Genomic DNA, 18,546 nt, shown 5'->3' with positions numbered 1-18,546 from the left:
GAATTCGGCTTCTTGATTTCCTCCCTCCCTCACACCAGCTCTCTTCCTTCTCCAGGGTGGCTCATGCTGCTAAGCTTTCTCAACCATCCTATCCCCAAAATGGGCCAGTGGCAAATGAAAGTCATCAGAGCTGAACCACTGTGCATCTCCCCAGCATCTCCCACTGTTCTGTTCCCGATGAACTCTAAGTACAATTCAGAGAATATGGATAATGAACAGGGTTCTCATGCCAACATAACCGACCACTTACAGCATCAACACAGCAGTGGCATAAGAGAATCTTTCTTTTTTTCCTACCCATACTAAATGCATTTTGGTTTTTAACAGATGGGCATTTAATGGCCTGGGTACAACATTTGATCATTAAAACAAGAGGAGAGAAGGGATTCTCAGCCAAGCAGAAGGACTTAGGGGGGAAAATACATGTGGAAACAGTTCTTATCATGTATTTATTTGTCATTCATCCTGACTTACATGTGAGATGGCTCCAGGTACACGTTTCTTTACTGTGATCAACACTCAGTGTTCGCATGACGTTCCATGGGTTAGATGTTCCTCATTATAGCATTCAGGAATAGGGGATATTTGGAGGGAAGGGGGTTGATATAGGAAAGGGGGTGTCATAAGGACAGAGAATTTGCTCAGGGTTAATGAGGATTAGTAGATACTTCAGCCCAGGTAAGCTTCATCTCATCTGCGATGTGCCTGACATACATTTCTGGAAAGGGGAGGAAGGTCAGTAGTAGTCTGGGCTATGGTTATCATTGAGTTACCCAGAGATATAATGTGGCCTCCACTGAGACCCAGAAAGCTGGGCCTGGCTTGTTCAACCCACTATTACATTCCAAGCCAGGAGCCTGCATCAAGAGTATATGCTTGGCTTGTTCAATTTAATTTAACAAGCATTTCATGAGCATCTGTTATATAAGATATTGTGATAAGAATTAGATTCAGAGATCAAGATATATAGACAAGATCTCAATTTGATGGAGTTTGGTTTGATGAACATGGACGTGGCCACTGCCAATTCCTTGAGAGGACAAAAAAAATCCTCACTTGATCTTTCCATCCTGCTATGCTCTATTTTTCTTCTGCCCTTTATAGCTAAAACCCTTTAATAAGTCATCTACAATAGGTGCCCCCACTTCCTCTCCTCGAACTCAGGTGCCCCCACAGCGTTTGGAGCATTGTCCGGAAGTCCAGCATGCATTGGGAGGAATATGTGAGTGTAATGACTTGTTTCCAATATGATATTATATGGCCACATGATGCAATATTGTTTCATCAAAATTTCAGTGCAAGAAAAAAAACCTAGAAATTTACAATAAATTATTAAATTTAAAATGCATCATTTAAAAAGTTTTTAAAAATATTTTTTGAAATGATGCAAATTTCAAACAACAACAATACCTTAAAAGGTTAAAGAAAATAGGTTTCCAGGTGGATGCTGAGTAATTTTCTTTTCTGAAAAAGGGTGTAGGCCAAATAAGTTTGGAAACCTCTGATCAAGAATCTTGAGTTGGACGTCCAGCAGACATCTTAAACTCTATATGTCCAAAACAGAACTCAGTTATTTTTTCCTACAAACCTTCCCCCAATCTCCAACATCATTCTAGACCCTGAAGGTTAGCAATTTAGGTGTCCTCCTCACTAGGGAAAGTCAGTGTAAAGGCATGGAGTGTTGTATATGAGGAATAGAAAACAGGTTAGTATAGGTGGAAGAAAATATGCACCTTTTATTAATTATTAATTAATTTATTAAGCACCTACCCTCTACTAAACTCTTTACAAATATATCATTTGATCCCCGTAAGAACCCTAGGAGGTGCTATTATTGTCACCATTACATAATTGAGGAAACTGAGGCAGACAAGGGTAAATGACTTGCCCAGAGTCACACAGCTAGGAGGTGTCTTGAGGCTGGATTTGAATTCAGGTCTTCCTGACTCCAGGTCCAACACTCTATGCAGAAGTAAAATTACTCTTCCTAGCAGGAAGTGAATTACCTTTTAAGTAAGTCTAAGAAAGCTTCCTTTTGTTGACTACTGAATAACATATGAGGGGAGCCCTGAACTCCCCATAGGCTGTTCTCAGCCAGGCTCTGCCCACTGTGCAAGAATCCAAGGCTCCTTACCATCCTGCTACCACCTAGTCTATGGCTCATCAGTGTAGGGGTGGGGGTGGGGAGCAGAGCTGAAGCATCACTACAATAATCAGCCTGATGAGGAGAGAAAGGGTCTGGTGTTTTTTTTTCCTGGTCAGTCCAGAGACCAGGGGAGTTTAATGGTGAGATCACCCATCTCTGCCTGGTACACATTATTGAACTTGGCGTTCTGCTCAGGTGAGAAGTATTCCTTCCAGTTTCCTGTCACACCTAAAGGGAGAAAAGGACACTGAGTGAAAGGCTGGGATGGGTAGAGCCCCCCTCTTTTCCCTGGGGAAGCCCCATGGGAACTCCCAAGGCTGGGACAGAGCAGTGCACCTCCCTGGGAGCCCCCCTTCTTACCTTTCCTCATAAACTTTCCAATACTGTGGTCAAATACCTCCGGAGATGTAAGGGAATAGTTGAGTTGATCATTTTTACTCATGAAAGAAAAGCTGCAGTAATGTAGAATGTTCTCAAGCTCTTTGGGCTCCAGCGGCTGGCCCAGGAAGTTGGACAGGTTTTGGATAGCCTGGCGAGGGTCCTTGGAAACAGGGCGCAGGGATGAGACTGAGGCATCATTTCACCCTTACCTCCCCTCCTCCCCCAGAGACTCAGCTCTGGAACCTGTGCTGCTCCTAAAGGAGGAGTGACTAGAAACCAGGCTGGGGAATCTGGGGGTAGGCTTGGGACTGGGGAGCAGGGAACAGGCGCTCCCTACCTAGTCCAACTGGTGTGCATGGGTGCCGGCGTGTGTTTATGAGTAAATGTCTATGTGTGTGTGCAATTATCTGTAAAATGTGTGTATGTGTGTGTCTGTGACGATGTGTGTGCTTTTGTGGTTATGTGTGAGTACATTGTGTATGTGTGTATGTATTTATGAGTATATGATGTGCACATAGAATTCATGTGTGTATGTGAGTGTTTGTGAAGTATGCATGTATGTACCTCTGATGATGTATGAGCTTGTGTGATTATGGGTGTGTTTGTGAGGATGTATGTAGAGATGTATCTGTTTCTGTGTACAATGCATGTGCATGTGAGTGTGTATGTGTGTTTGAGAGCTGTGTGATTATGTGACTTATGTGTATAATACATGTGTCTGTGTTTGTGACAATGTGTGTGATCATGCGTGGGTATGTGGGTATGTGTTTGTGGGTACGTGATCCTTTTAACTATTTTCCAGCATCCCAGCTCCACTTGTTTGCTTCTCTGGGAGTTTGGAGTATCTGAGAAGATTCCCAGAGGACTGGGGAGCTAGGATGGAAGGGTCTTGCTTGGGGAAAAGCTGAAGGTCAAAGCTGGGGGCCCTGCGCCCCTCTCATCTGTAATCATGGCATCACCAAAGTCAGGATTGGCCTTGGCCAGGAAGGAGACCCCTGAGAAGACTGTGTGAAGGGTCTATGGGATCCATCACTGAGGACTGAGCACAGGGAAACGCGGTGGAGAAATCTTGGTTTACCTGGGATAGGTCTTCATAAGTGATCAGAAAGAAATTTAGTTCTTGCTGGACACCTAGCCAGTCCTTTATGTGGTTAAACCAGGAACCGAAATTCACTGGGGGAGAGAAGGTAGAGAGAGGGTCAAGCGCATACTCCCAAGCCAAGGCCAGCAGCCCCTCAGCTTTGACCAAGGGAGTTGCCTGGCCCATGGTCAGGGGAGGGCTCTCCCAGAAGGCAGGGGGGCATCCGTCTTGAGCCCAGAGGAAGAACACATATCATTTGATCTTTCTGAAAAAAGCAGCAGAGGCCTTAGAAAACTTTCTAGTGGTATGCACCTTCAGGATTTGCCTGAGTTGTTGATAATGAGATGGAGGGAGCTGGACGGAAAATAGCCCTGTATCTGATGTCAGGAGAACCTGAGGCAGAATCCATGGTCTGCCACTTATTACCCTATGACCTGGGGAAGGTCACTTAACCTCTGGACCTCATTTTCCTCATCTGTAAGTGAACAATAGAGAGGGGAAGAATCATTTACATGGTGCCTATTGTGTGCCAAGAAGTATGCCAACTGCTTTACCAAAATTATCTCATTCTACCCTTTACAACAGCCCTTCACGGTAAGTGCTGTTATTATCCCTATTTTACAGATGAGGAAACTGTGGCAAACAGAGGGTAAGTGACTTGCCCAGGGTCACACAGCCACCAACCTCTGAAATCTACTATTTAGATGGCAATGCTTCTTGAACTGTGGTCAGGGTCGTGAAAAATTTTGGCAATAGCAAAAGGTTTCTGAATGTGCAACAACCGATGGATCTGATGTATTTCTGGCAGCACTTGCCTGTGTTGTATACCCTGCAGCCTTGGTTCTGAACACAAAGCACATGCACTTTGTACTGCTTGTGTCCTCAAGCCATGCAGGACCAACCAACTGAGACTAGAAAAGGGCCTTGAGTGGAAAAAACTTAAGAAACCTTAATTTAGAGCACTTCAGAGGTCCCTCCCAGCTCTGAATTCTGATCTCTAGAAGGGACAGTGGGTGAGGCCAGTTTCCTTATCCCTTTTGGTTTTATCTGTGGCTCTGATCACATCCCATGGCAATCTTATCTTATCTGGCTGGCCCTCTGGTATCTTAGACCAGAGGTCCACCATGTGGTTTGCAACACTCCTGGGCACAGTCTGACCTAGATTAAAATGTATTGAAAAATTTTTAACAAAATAAATAAAAATATAGCAGAACACAGATAACATGACATTTTAAAACTACGTCAATATGCAGCCCAGAGAGATCCTTGTGTGTGGTTTTGGTGACCCCTCCTTTTCTATCTGAGTTGGACAACATCACCTTAGACATAAGTCTGCCCTCTTCTCCTGCTTCAAACAGGGCAGACAGGAAAAGGCCGAGTTAGAAGAGGCTTGTGGGCCTTCCCCTTCTTCCCTGTCCCACCGATGTCATTGGTGCCCTGGGAAGAAGGAGGAATCCCTTGACCATGGGATATACCCCCAAACAACTCTATCCCCTTAGCCAGGGTCTTGAACAGTCCTCCCAACCTTGCCACTGATAAAGTCACAGAATCTCTGAGTGAGGAGGGATCCCAGAGGGGGAATCCCTTTTCAATCCAGATTCTGCTTGATGTCTTCCATTGATGGAGAATTTGCTTCCACTGGGAGGCTGAAGTCCTCAACACCAGAACAAACCCTCTCTATTTTTGCACAGCTCTGAGTAGTGAGGTTAGATGTTAAACCAGACACTAGAAATATTTTTTGCGTGACTTCATATGTATAATGGGTATCATATTTCTTGCCTAATGGGTATCGTAATTTTTTGCCTTCTCAATGGGTGGGGAAGGGATAGAGGGAGGGAGAGAATTTGGAATTAGAAATTAAAATTAAAGAGATTAACCAGACATAAGAAATGGAACTGCCCTCAAAAGGGAGCTCACACCTGGTCAGGTTTTCCTCCCTATTAGTTCTGTCCTCACCACCCTGGGTCCCCATATAATAACCTTTGCCCTCCAGGAACTGGTCAAAGAAATCTTCAAAGGAACCGACATCTGGCAGAAACTTCGCCAACTTGTGGAAATGATAGTAGGAGACCAGGACATCCTTTGGGTTCCGTGCCATGTACACCACCTAAGGGGAAATCAAATTAAGAAAGGGTAGGGACAATCCTGAGCTTCTGAGACAAATCCTAAGGATTGTTGCTTAACCAAGTTTCTTGGGGAGCCCTCTCTGGCTCTGTTTACTTTTCTCCCATCTCTATGCCACTTCCTATGCTTGTATAGAATCATGAAATTCAAGATGATTTATGATGAACCTTATAGATCTTCATCTATTCATAGGATCAAATGATAAGGAAAGGTTAGGTTAGAAGACTCTTTAGGAATCAATGAATCCAACTTCCTTATTGTATAGAAACTGAATTCTAGAGAAGGAAGTGAGAGTTGTAACTACGGGTCAGCTGAAGTTTTGTTTCAGGGCACTGAACTATAAAGGGTGCTGATAGTACCAGTACTACTTTGGCAGGCAGAAACAATTGAGTTTAGCACTTAGCAAGAATAATTCTTTATAAAACAGGAAACTACTAGATGCTTTCTGTGCTACCGAGTCCTTCCAACAATGGCAGTACCAAGAGGAACTCCCCTTTGACCTGGCCTCATTCTCCTCCTTCATGGGTCAGCAGCTTCCCCAGCAGCAGCCTGAGGGAGTCCTGGGTTTTCCATCCATGGGTACTGTGTCCTGGGGTCTCTCTCTCTCTCTCCACCTCATGGGAATTTATGTTATTTTTATAAAGTCTGAGTTCTTTCCACACCTCTACCTCACAAGTAAATTTGGCCCCCTTCCTGCTGTTTTCCTGGGTACACCTTATGACTGATGTCCCGGGCGACAGTCCTGGGAAGTAACTTATCCAAGACCATGTCAGTAATAAGCGGCAAAGCTAAATAAATAAATATAAACAATATATAGATAAAATATAAATATAAACAATAAATGCACAAAAAGGCTAAGTAAATGGACATTTCCTCATACACAGCAGCACAGAAAAGCGGATTGTATGTGAAACTTCAGGTCTCTATTGCATAGGACTTATTTGTTTTTCTTGTTATTTCTTATTACTTTTTCTTGTTATCTGAAGGTCTTCTGATGCCAAACCCAGAGCTATTTCCTCAAACTCTTCATTTTGAAGTAAGGGAAATTGGAGCCTGGAGATGATAAATTACTTTCCCAAGATCACAAGGCTGGCACCCACCTAAGAATCAGAGTCAGTATTAACAACATTAATGCTAGCTAATTAAACATGGCATTCTTTTTCTTTGTATTGTTACTGAGTAGTTGTTGTTCAGTCATTTCTAAGTCGTGCCTGACTCATTGTGACCCCATTTCGGGTTTTCGTGGCAAAGATATGGGAGTGGTTTGCCATTTCCTTCTCCAGCTCATATTACAGATAAGGAAACTGAGGTAAACAGGGGGAAGTGACTTGCCCAGGTCATACAGCCATTAGATATCTGACAGCCTGGTACTCTTTGAGACTGAAAGACAAACAGGAACAGCTGAACCAGGAACTCATGCCTTGACTTCCTGATTGAGACAGTGTGGGCTTAATGAGTGGTCAGGACCTTAAAGCTTCATGTGGCGTTCCTCCATTTTCAAAGTGTTTCACTACTGCTGACTCTTGAAGGCAGGAGAGATGATTCACACCAAGGACTAGAACACCAGACAGGAGGCTGGGTACTAATGGTTCTTTTTGGCATCAGGAATGTTGTATTTCTGGAAGGTATACCACTGTCATTCTCTCCCTTCTGCTGGTTGCTGGCTCTGGTCCTGAAAATCACCTCATGCCTCTCTTTAGTCTACTGAAGAATCACAGTTTTGAAGCTAGAAGGGGATCATAGAGGCCATTAGGTACCAACCTCTTATTTTACACATGGAGAAATAGAGGGACAGAAAAGCTAAGTGACTTGTCCAAGGTCACACAGTATCAAAGATGCCATTTGAACCTATGTCTTCCTGATTCCAAGTCTAGTAGCCATCAATCACACCATACTGTTGCCTGTCAACCAGCTTGTCATATTCCACTTACATGTTTGATTTCCTCCATTTTGACTGAAAGCTCCCATTCCTCACATACCCAAGGATTTGGCTCCTGAATCAAACTCATGGCATCCTGGAACTGAGGATGTGTGTTGGCTCCCTGCCTGCTTAGGGACCAACCACTTAAAAAAGATTCTATACACATATCTCACACACATACATATATATGTTAGTTATACACATGTACATTATATTAATATTATTTCTATACATGTATACATTAAATTTACACATTATATAATCAATTATGCACACACATCTCGCTTATACATATGTATGCATATATTTTGTGTGTATGTATATATGTATGTGAATATTATGTGTATATTTTATTCTGAACTTAATAAACACTAAATAAATGGGCACTTCCTTATACACAGCAGCACAGAAAAAGTGGATTGTATATGAACCTATAGGTCTCTATTGTATAGGACTTATTTGTTTTTCTTTCTAAGTATATGATAAACTCAACAAGTAACTTTCAAAGCTGTCCAGACTTTCTTTGCTTCCTTTTTTTTTCTTTTTGGAGGGGGGAAGGCAGGGCAATTGGGGTTAAGTGACTTGCCCAAGGTCACATGGCTAGTTTTTGTCTAAAGTGTCCGAGGCTGGATTTGAACTCAGGTCCTCCTGACTCTATTGGGCCTGTGCTCTATTCACTGCGCCACCTAGCCACCCCCCAAGGTCTTTTTTTCTTTCTTTTGTTTTTCTTCTTCCTGCTTTATCTCTATCCTCTCTCACCCTCTTACCCACCTGTTTTGCTGTATGTTTTTTTCTTAGAAAAATTAAAAAAAGACAAAGAAAGCCTCTGGGGCCAGTCTTACTTACTCGAGCCTTGGAGTTTTTCAGGTTATGGATCAGTAATTTGGCAGGGAAGTGAGTGGTGAGCAGGCGTGGTTTGGATGCATCCATCTGAGCCAAACAGTCTAATAAGTATGTATGCTCAAGCCAGGGGACCCGAGACCAGGTAGGTATGCCCTGGACCTTCTGGAAGTCCTCTTTGTTGAAGATGAGGCTCAGGATTTGCTGCATCCAGGTTGTACCTGGGAGAGAAAGGAAAAGGGAGTGGTTTTGAAGGCCAGGGGTGGAGGGGCAAGGAGGGTAGGAATCATAGCTCCTCCAATTTTCATTCCCCCAAGAGTTAGAAAGAAGGTTAGTTAGCTCATTCCCGGAAGAGTTAGAAAAAGTTAGAAAAGGGACGTAGCTTGTCCCTCAAGCACAATTCTAACGGAGGCAAAATTGGCCATCAGCCCATCCCCATTTCCTCTGTCTTCAAGGTCTTCTCCCCAAGGTGTCTGCTGTCTCCTGGCTGCCCAGGGTCCTGACCCCTGCATCCCATTCAGAGCTGTGCTCTCCAAATAGCACTAGTGCTTCAGGTCAAGACAAAAGAAAACAAGCTTTTCTTTAGGCAAAGGTCAGGAATTTAACAGAGTATCTTTGGTGTGGATCAGCTAGGCAGCACCACAGTGCATAGAGTACTGGGCCTGGAGTCGGGAAGACTCATATTCATGAGTTCAGATTTGGCCTCAGACACTTACTAGCTGTATGACCCTAGGCAAGTCACTTAACCCTCCTTGCCTCAGTTTCCTCATTTGTAAAATGGTCTGGAGAAGGAAAAGGCAAATTACCCCAGTATCTTTGCTAAGAAAACCCCTAATAGGGTCATGGAAGATTAATAGGACTGAAAGACAACTTAATTTATTACCTTTGGTGTAAATAAAGGCTTACTTGGTAATTCCCTACCTCCACCTGATAGGACAGGACCCATCAAGGGGCAAATTCTTCCCTTTGTTCCCAGAAGGTTTAAATTAGAGTCCTCTCCATTTAAAGTAACCTTTCCCATGCAACAAGTCACTCAAATAGGATTCTCTATGATGTGTCTGTGGGAAGAACCACATTGATTCCTGGAGATGAGTGGTCTAGGAGGAAGGAGATATCAACTATTAGGAATGCTAATCCAAAAGTGGATAGTTAAATACCTTAATTTTCTTTCTTGGATTCCTATTAATGTTACCTAAAATTTTCTTGGAGCAGAGACAATTGGAGGGCATGAGGTAACATTGCCATTTAGACATCTCCTTCTTTAAATGAGAAATGACTTGGAATTAGATTAATCTTAAATTAAATAATCTAATAAGATTAATCTTAAATTAAAATTGCTTTTGGCAGACTGGTACCTAAACATAGAACACAGTATCAGTTTTTTCCTTGAACAGTATGAAGAAGAATGATGGAGGATTATAAGCAACATTATCTCATAAAGCAGAGAGAAGCACTGAAGAAGAAAACCACTTGAATGAAAAGTTTGGCAAGATAAGCAACAAGCTGTCCCACAGGCATTCAAGGATGAGAAAAGGAGAAAAATGAAGATTTGCAAAAATTCACTGTTTGGGTGTTGTTTTCAATCATGTGTGCCTCTTCATAATCTCCATTTGGGGTCTTCTTGGCAAAGGTACTGAAGCAGTTTGCCATTTCCTTCTCCAGCTCATTTTTACAGATGGGGAAACGGAGGCAAACAGGGTGAAGTGACTTGTCCAGGGTCACACATCTCATAAATATCTGAGACCAGATTTGAACTCAGGAAGATGAGCCTTCTTGACTTCAGGTCTGATATTCTATCCACTGCTCTACCTAACAAACTCTATGTTCTATCAGGGGTAGTGGAACCACCACACATGAACTTTAACCTCAGAGTTCCGGATGTACCTATAGGAGAGGTAGAAATGACATAAAAGTAACAAATATGAGCAAGACAGTTGGATGGGGCCAAGGGTATACAAAGGTCTATGCTAGAGGGCCCACAATGGTGAGGGCTTTGAGAGACTGATATACAAGGTGTCTCAAGAAAGGGAGGATGTCAAACACATGGGAAAAAAATCTCAGGTCTTATTAATAGTGAAGGGGAAAGAAATAGACATTTATATAGTACTTACCACATACTAGACACTGCACTAAATGCTTTATTGTTATCCCCATTTTACAGTTGAGGAAACTGAGGCAAAAAGAGGTTAAGTGACTTGCCCAGAATCACATAGCTAATGTGTCTGAGGCTGGATTTTAACTGAGATCCTCCTGACTCCAGACCTAGCACTCTATCCACTTAATACCTAAAAAAAAGGTGACAGGAAAAAAAAATATCATTAATTACCAACCTATATGCCTACCTCTCTAATCTGCATAAAATCTTAATGAGAATCATTCATATGTGAGTCTAGGCTATCCTTGATGAAAGTATTAGCAAGGAGCCAGCAGGCTTTTCCAATTCATTTTCAACAATGGAGCACATCTTTAGCATCTCATAATGATGGAGAGAATATGAGATCCCATTGTATTTCTTGTTTGATGATGAAAAAGCATTTGTTTCAGTAGAACATTACCCTGACCTGAAGGCCCTTTTATAACAAAATGATTTGCATCCACATATCAAATTCACTCAAGATTCCTAGGAACAAATAATAAAAGAAATAACCCTACTCAATTGTGCTCTATCAATAAACATTGGCTTCTTTATTTTCTTTGTTTTTTTTGTTTTGCCTTGTGTTTTCTTTCACAACATGAATAATATGGAGATACTTATTGCATTTCTGCACATTAAACTAGGGCATATCAAATTGCTTGCTTTCTCAATGAGGGAGGAAAAGAATTTGGAATTCATAAATTTTTTAAATGCATGTTAATTTTTATATGTAATTGGAAAGAAATAAAATATTAAAACACTAACTTTAAAAACAAATAAACAATAAACAAATATTGGCTGAGGCATGAAAGAGGGAGATACAAGCTTGCCAGAGTTTTTTGCTACTGTGACGGAAGAGATCAGAGCGGAGTTCAGATCAAGGAGGGATTCTCTTGTGGAGGTTGAGGTCTTCCAGATGCTTGTTTGCAGATAATATTCTACTGATCGTGTTAAGCCTTAGAAGATTGCAGAGATCAAGGGAATTTGGCCTGTCCATCCACACAGAAAAGCCAAGTAGATGAAGAAGGTTTCAACATATATTTAAATTTAACACTCTATAGATCTTGGCCATCATTATATACTTTGGGACAAATAGGACAGAAGGACAATGAACTGGGGGTCCAGCACTGAGAAGGAAGAAAGTAAGCTAGATTGCTTTTAGAAAATTGCAAAGTTCTGTTATTGATCCCAATCTTCCCATGAAGGCAAAGGTATATCGTTTGTTTTTTTTTGCCTTTTAGAGGGCAATTAGGGTTAAGTAATTTGCCCAAGGTTACACAGCTAGTTTTTTGTGTGTGGGTGTTAAGTGTCTGAGGCCGGAACCAAACTCAGGTCCTCCTGACTCCAGGGCTTGTGCTTTACTCACTGCACCACCTAGCTGCCCCGGGTATATCGTTTTTAATACCGGTGTTCTACTAGTGTTGCTATAAAAGGTATAGAATACAACTGTCTATGAAGAATTAAAAATTAGTACCCAACAGAAGACAAAAGAGAGGAGCAGGATGGGTATGAACAAGCCGCCATATATAACCAATGAGGAATCCCTGAAGGAGTCAACAGGAGTGTAAGATTACATCAAGGATTGTAATAATAGGAAGAGACATGAACTGGTCAGGTGGTAAGAATGAGATGACATGTGGACAGCCAAAGTGCTCTCCTGGCACCCTCCCAATGTCAGGAGAAATGGAGGAAGCCCATTGGGGGGACTGCCTGTGGCAAATTTAAGAGAGGGCATGGAGGAGAATTGCATGTATGGATGGGTTGGGTTGGTGGAGATGCCCAAATTAATGAGATCGCAGATCCATTTGAGTATGTATTTCAGTAGGTGGCCGACCCTGTTCTAGGTATCAGATATAAAGGTGGGGAGAGGAAAGGGAAGGGTATAAGCATTTATCAAGTGCCCCATGTCAGATACCGTGCTAAGTACTTTATAGATATTATCTCACTTCATCAACAAAACAACCCTGGGAGGTAGGTGCTGTTATTATTTCTACTTTACAGTTGTGGAAACAGATTGAGTAACTTTCCCAGAAGTGTCTGAGGTTGAATTTGAACTTGGGTCTTCCTGACTCTAGGCCCAGGGCTCTATCCACTGTACACCAAGCCCTAAAGGAGCCCTGAATTGGAGATTTTGAGCTGGAAGAAACTTTATGGCAGTAGGAAGTGTGGTGGATGAGGTACTTCCCTGATCAGACCCCATTTACACTTACAAGATCTCCCAGTCTATTAAGAAGAACAGGGCTGAGTTCAAATCTTTCTCTTTGATGCTTCTCCCCTCTATGAACTTGACTTCCCTCAATTTCTTCATCTTTGAAATGAGGGCGTTAGAGTCTACGGCCTCCAAAATTCCTTCCAGGTCTATATCTATGTATGAAACAAACCCACGTCCTCTGATTCCAGGGTCAATACTCTTTCCATGGCAGTGTCTGAGTTTTAAAAGAAAGTTGTTTTGGTGGGTCCTGTTGCAGTGAATGAACTATAGAGTCTCTAAGAATCAGGGACCTAGCTATTAAGGAGCTAGAAATCAGAGGGAGAGAGGGCAACAGTGGAGTGATCAAAATCTGGAACTGGACATGGCTGGGTCAGCCCATTAAGCCTCCTTCTTTGAAGGGATCTCTGAAATAGTCATTCTAGACTTTCACTCACTACAACATGACATAGCCAGTCTTGTCACTTTTATTTCCCCAAGATGTCTCACATCAATAAAAATGTTTTAAACTTATTTGTGTCTATGGGGTTTGGCATGTAGTAGATGTTTAATAAATGTTTATTTGCTCACATACTAGGTGCCTAATAAATGCTTACTGTTTGATTGATTTAAAGGGGATTCTTAAAACTCTTCATCTTCATGGACTAGTAGAGCAAGCCCTTGGCTTGTATACCAGAGCCCAAATGTCTATTTCTAATTCTGCAATTAACTGAGCTAATCTTTTTGGGCCTCTCCATTTCCTGTCAAGCTGTCCAATGGGGATAATAAATCCTACTGAGTCTACTCGGTTGAGTGGTTCTGAAGCTCACACAGTAGATTGAGTGTTGGTTGAACTTGGAGTCAGGAAGATCTGAGTTCAAATCCTGCCTCATACATTTGCTAGCTGTGTGACCCTGGGCAAGTCATTTAATGACTTTCAGTCTCAGTTTTCTCATCTGTAAAGTGGGGCTAATAATACCTCAAAGTATTGTCTTGAGAATCAAATGAGATAACATCCAGTGAGATCAAAATGCAAAGCATTTTGAAAACCTCAAAGAACTATGCAAATGTTTATTAATTAACAACAACAACAAATATGAAAGTGCTTTGAAAAGTTAAAAGTTAGGGCAACTAGGTGGCACAATGGATAGAGTAGGACCTGAGTTCAAATTGAGCCCGAGATACTTACTAGTTGCGTGACTGTGAGCAAGTCACTTAACCCCAATTGTCTCAAAAAAAAGTTAAAGGTGTTGCACAAACTTATTATATTATTAGTAATTTAAACAATTGCTAATTAATTTGTTATATTATTGTTAGCTTGGAAAATGTGAGCTCAATTCAAGAAGCTCAGTGGCTTAGTGGATAGAATGCTCGGCTTGGAGTTAGGCTGAGTTCAAAGTCAGCTCCAGTCACTCACTTCCTGTGTGACTGTGGTCAAATCACTTTCATTTCAAATGAGGGGATTGAATTTGATGATCTTGAAGGTCCTTTCTAGTTTTAAATCTGTGATCCTCTATTAGCTTTTGGGCATAAATGTCCTCTAGATCTCTTTTTACCCCTGGTCTTCTCTTTGGCTTTTCCAGAGTTCTGCTGCCATTGACCTAGAATTTAGTAATGGCCCCTCTGGGAAACTGTCCTTTTCTCCATCAAAAAAGTTACTGATGTATGATCAAGCTGCATGACGAAGAGCAGTTTGGGTTAAGTTACGGAACCTGCTTGTCACTCAGAACATAACCATAGGGACACCACACAGGACCACACTGCTTAGGAAACATGGAGTCTGACTTGTCTCCTGCATCAGCATCCACCCTAGTCTTCTAAGGTAGTCCAACGCTATAGGATGCTGTATAAAAAGAAGCCTGTTAGGTCTTCTCATCTGATTCATCCATTCAACCTTCTCATTCTATGTTATCTCTTCAGATGTATTCATCTTTACTCTTAATTTACCTGTTGACTTTTGAAATAGGATCTTTTGTACTATTGTGCTATAAGACATGATGAAGGAGATGGTTCCAGAGAAACAAGAAGACTTGTATGAACTGATGCAGACTGAAATAAGCAGAACCCAGAAAATAATTTATACAATAACGATATTATAAAAATTAACTATTTTGTAAGACTTAAGAATCTTTATCAACTCAATGATCAATCGTGATTCTGGAGGACCAATGATGAACGATGCATCCCACCTAATGAAGAGGTGATAGACTAAATATACAGAATGAGACTTATTTTTTGGATATTGTATCTTGCTCGACTATGTATATTTATTGTGTGGGTAACAAATGAGTTTTTACTTCTTTTTCTGGTAGGGGGAAAGTGGAAGGAGAAGAACAAATGTCTAATAACTAAAAAAAATGCTTTTTAAAAAAGAAATAGTTCCTACTGATCTGAGGTTTCATGACTATGGAAGTAGCCAAACTTAAGTTGTTCAAGGAAGATAAGAGAGCTGAGCCTCCTTTCATTCTGACCTCCAATTTATTCCATGTTATGCTAATCCAGAAAACCTTTGTGGAGAGGTGATGGAGAGGAGAGGAAACCTCTCTGAGATTCAGAGGGTATCAATTAGGGCAGACTGCCTCGGCTCTGGATTTGCCCTCCCTTTCAATTAGTCAATATGCATTTAATAAGCATTTACTATGTACCAGGCACTGTTCTAAGCAGTAGGGATACAAAGATAACAGAGAAAACACTCCATGCTCTCAAGGAGTTTACATTCTAATTAATGAGAACAACATGTACATCTATAGTTATATACAAGACACACATGAGGCAGAAACAAGGTAGGTTGTCAATTCAGTTCAATAAACATCAATTAAGCACTTATTATGTGCCACAGGCACTGGGCCAAGCACAATACAAACAAGGAAAAGAAAGACAGTCTTTGACCTCAAGGAGCTTACAATCTAATGGAAGAGGAGAGCATATAAAAGGAAACTGGAAAGTGGTGGTGGATGATAAGCTGACTGATTTTAGAAAAACTTACATGAAATAATGAAATGAAGTAAGCAGAACCAAAGAACATGGTACACAGTTACAGTAATATTGCTTGAAGAATAATTGTAAACAACCAAGTTATTCTGAGTAGTATAAGACCCAAAATCAATTATAAAGGACCTATGAAGGAAGATGCTATCCACCTCCAGAGAAAGATCTGATAAATAGAAGTTTGCATAGTATGGTTTACATTTTTTTTTTTAAGCAATCGGGGTTTAAGTAACTTGCTCAAGGTTACACGGCCAGTTATTTCTGGGTGTGGTGCTGAGTGTCTGAGCCCGGGATTAGATCTCCAGGTCATCCCAACACTGGAGCCGGTACTCTTACTCGCTGAGCCACCTGGCCGCCCCTAAGCAATTGGGGTTAAGTAACTTGCTCAAGGTCACACGGCCAGGTGTTTCTGGGTGGGTGCTGAGTGTCTGAGCCCGGGATTAGATCTCCAGGTCTTCTCAACACTGGAGCCGGTGCTCTTACTTGCTGTGCTACCTGGCCGCCCAGGTTTACATATTTTTCTCATTTTTTTCCAATTACATGTAAAGATAGTTTAAAACATTCACTTTTATAAGGTTTTGAGTTCCAATTTTTTTTCCCTTCCCACTTTTCCAAGACATTATGCAACCTGATATAGGCTATACATATATAATTCTATTAGACATATTTCCCCATTAGTCATGTTGTGAAGGAAGAATCAGAACAAAAGGGAAAAATACGAGAAAGAAAAAACAAAGAGAAGATTGTATGCTTCAATCTGCATTCAGACTCCATAGTTCTTTTTCTGTATGTGGATAGTATTTTCCATCATGAGTAAACTTTTGGAACTATCTTAGATCATTGTATTGTGGAGAAGAAGGTCTCTATCAAAGTTGGTCATCACACAATGTTGCTATTACTGTGTACAGTGTTCTTTCTCTTGGTTCTGCTCACTTCACTTAGCATCAGTTCATTTAAGTCTTTCCAGATTTTTCTGAAATCTGCCTGGTTGTCATTTCTTATAGAACAATGGTATTCCCTTACGTTCATACACCACAACTTGTTCAGTCATTCCACAGTGATGGGCATCCCTTCAATTTCCAATTCTTTGCCACCGCAAAGAGTTCTATAGATATTTTTGTACATGTAGGTCCTTTCCCATTTTTTATGATCTCTTTGGGAGACAGACCTAGTTGTGGTATTGCTGGATAAAAGATTATGCAGTTTTATAGCCCTTTGCACATAGTTCCAAATAGCTCTCCAGAATGGATGGTTCAGTTCACAACTCCACCAAGAAAGCATTAGTGTTCCAGTTTTCCCACATCTCCAACATTTATCATTTTTCCTTTTGGTCATATTAGCCAATCTGATGGTACCTCAAAGTTGTTTTAATTTGCATTTCTCTAATCAATGGTGATTTAGAGCATTTTTAATATGACTATAGATAGCTTTAATTTCTTCATCTGAAATTGCCTGTTCATATCTTTTGACCATTTATCAATTGGGGGATATATGTTTATAAATCATTGTCAAATGGTGGCCTTTTCCACTGCATGACAGGGAGGGAAAGAGAGAGTTTGGAACTTCAATGTAACAAAAAAATAAATAATAAATAAAATGAAATTATTGGGGTGGGACATGGTGATGCTAAGGGGAGTTCAAACTAAGCAGAGCTGCTGAAAAAAAAAAGTGGAATTTGATCAGAAAAGTCCAAATCTTCAGTCATCATGGAGACCCAGGATTCCATGATGTGGAAGGGGAGGCAGCATTTTCAGAATTGAGGGGAATAAATGGAAAGGCATAGATATCAGAGACAGTGCACTGTGTGTGAGGAACAGCCAGTAGATTGATTTGTCTAGAGAGAAGAAATGGATAAGAAGATTGGAGGAAGGGGGCTTTAAATGCCCTATAGAGTTGGGTGTCTTCAGTCTCATAATTAATAGAAAACCACTGATGAGTTTACTGAGTGAGGAATGTGGGTGACCTGGTTAGATCTGTACTTTAAGAAAATAAATTTGACAGTTGAGTAGAGAATGGATTGGTGTGGGGAAACAATTTAGAAGGCTGTTGTAATAGTACAGCAATGATATGAAGCTAAGCTCATAGAATATAATTAGATTTCTAGAAAAAAAATTTGTAGATAAAGAAAAACCAACTTGGTCCTCCGTAAGAGAGACCCAGAGGCTATAAAACAATCAGGGTATTTTTTTATCCTTAGAGAGTATTAGAGGAAAGGTAACAAAGACATCACAGTTTGGCTTTGAAAGCCTCTCATAACCTACTTTCCCCCCACCCCTATCTTTCCAGCTTTCTTGTCACCCATTGAGTAAACTTACCAGTGGCTCCCTATTAACTACAGTATTGAAGATACCCATACTTTCTTTCTTCCCACCACTCTGCAATCCAATGGCATTGGCCTCATTCCTCACACAAAATATTCATTCCATCTCCTGACTCCAGGCCTTGTTTTTCCTGACTGTCCCCTATGCTTAGAATTCTCTCACTCTCTATCTCTACCTGGTAGCTACCCTGAATTCCATCGGGTTCCAGCTAAAATCTTACCTTTCGCAAAAACTCTTTTCTAGTATATGTCTATATATGTATATGTGTATGTATATATCTATAGCTATAAAGAAATATATCTGCACTTAATTGTATTCTTCTGGGTGGTGGGGAGGAAAGAACAAAGTAAAAAAAGTGCACAGTTGAGAATGAAAGAAAACTTTTTTTTCTTTTTTTTTTTTTCAATTTATTTAAAGCAATT

At 41.0% G+C, this 18,546-nt stretch overlaps 1 protein-coding gene across 5 annotated transcripts in view; it reads right to left on the bottom strand.

The window, feature by feature from the left end:
- Positions 1-1,734: 1,734 nt before the first annotated feature.
- The window catches only part of LOC138159304 (sulfotransferase 1C4-like), a 25,383-nt gene continuing 8,571 nt past the window's right edge, over positions 1,735-18,546 (bottom strand). For 2 of the 5 annotated variants that reach the window (XM_069085530.1, XM_069085529.1), the window contains exons 2-7: positions 10,605-10,778; positions 8,500-8,714; positions 5,589-5,715; positions 3,606-3,700; positions 2,507-2,687; positions 1,735-2,374 (exon numbers count right to left, since the gene is read on the bottom strand). In XM_069085530.1, coding sequence (XP_068941631.1) covers positions 2,259-2,374; positions 2,507-2,687; positions 3,606-3,700; positions 5,589-5,715; positions 8,500-8,714; positions 10,605-10,647 — 777 coding nt within the window. In that variant the 5' untranslated portion in view covers positions 10,648-10,778 and the 3' untranslated portion in view covers positions 1,735-2,258. Of the gene's footprint in view, positions 2,375-2,506; positions 2,688-3,605; positions 3,701-5,588; positions 5,716-8,499; positions 8,715-9,414; positions 9,562-10,056; positions 10,351-10,604; positions 10,779-18,546 lie in introns of those variants that run through there. The other 3 variants (XM_069085531.1, XM_069085528.1, XM_069085527.1) reach the window with 3 other exon arrangements.

The sequence above is a fragment of the Petaurus breviceps genome, unplaced genomic scaffold (genome assembly GCF_028583685.1).
Source record: "Petaurus breviceps papuanus isolate PSGF00001 unplaced genomic scaffold, PetGlider_PUasm1.0 176, whole genome shotgun sequence".
Classification (NCBI taxonomy): Eukaryota; Metazoa; Chordata; class Mammalia; order Diprotodontia; family Petauridae; genus Petaurus; species Petaurus breviceps.
The sequence above is the reverse complement of the archived record's forward strand: the minus strand, read 5'-3'. Positions and strand labels throughout refer to the sequence as shown.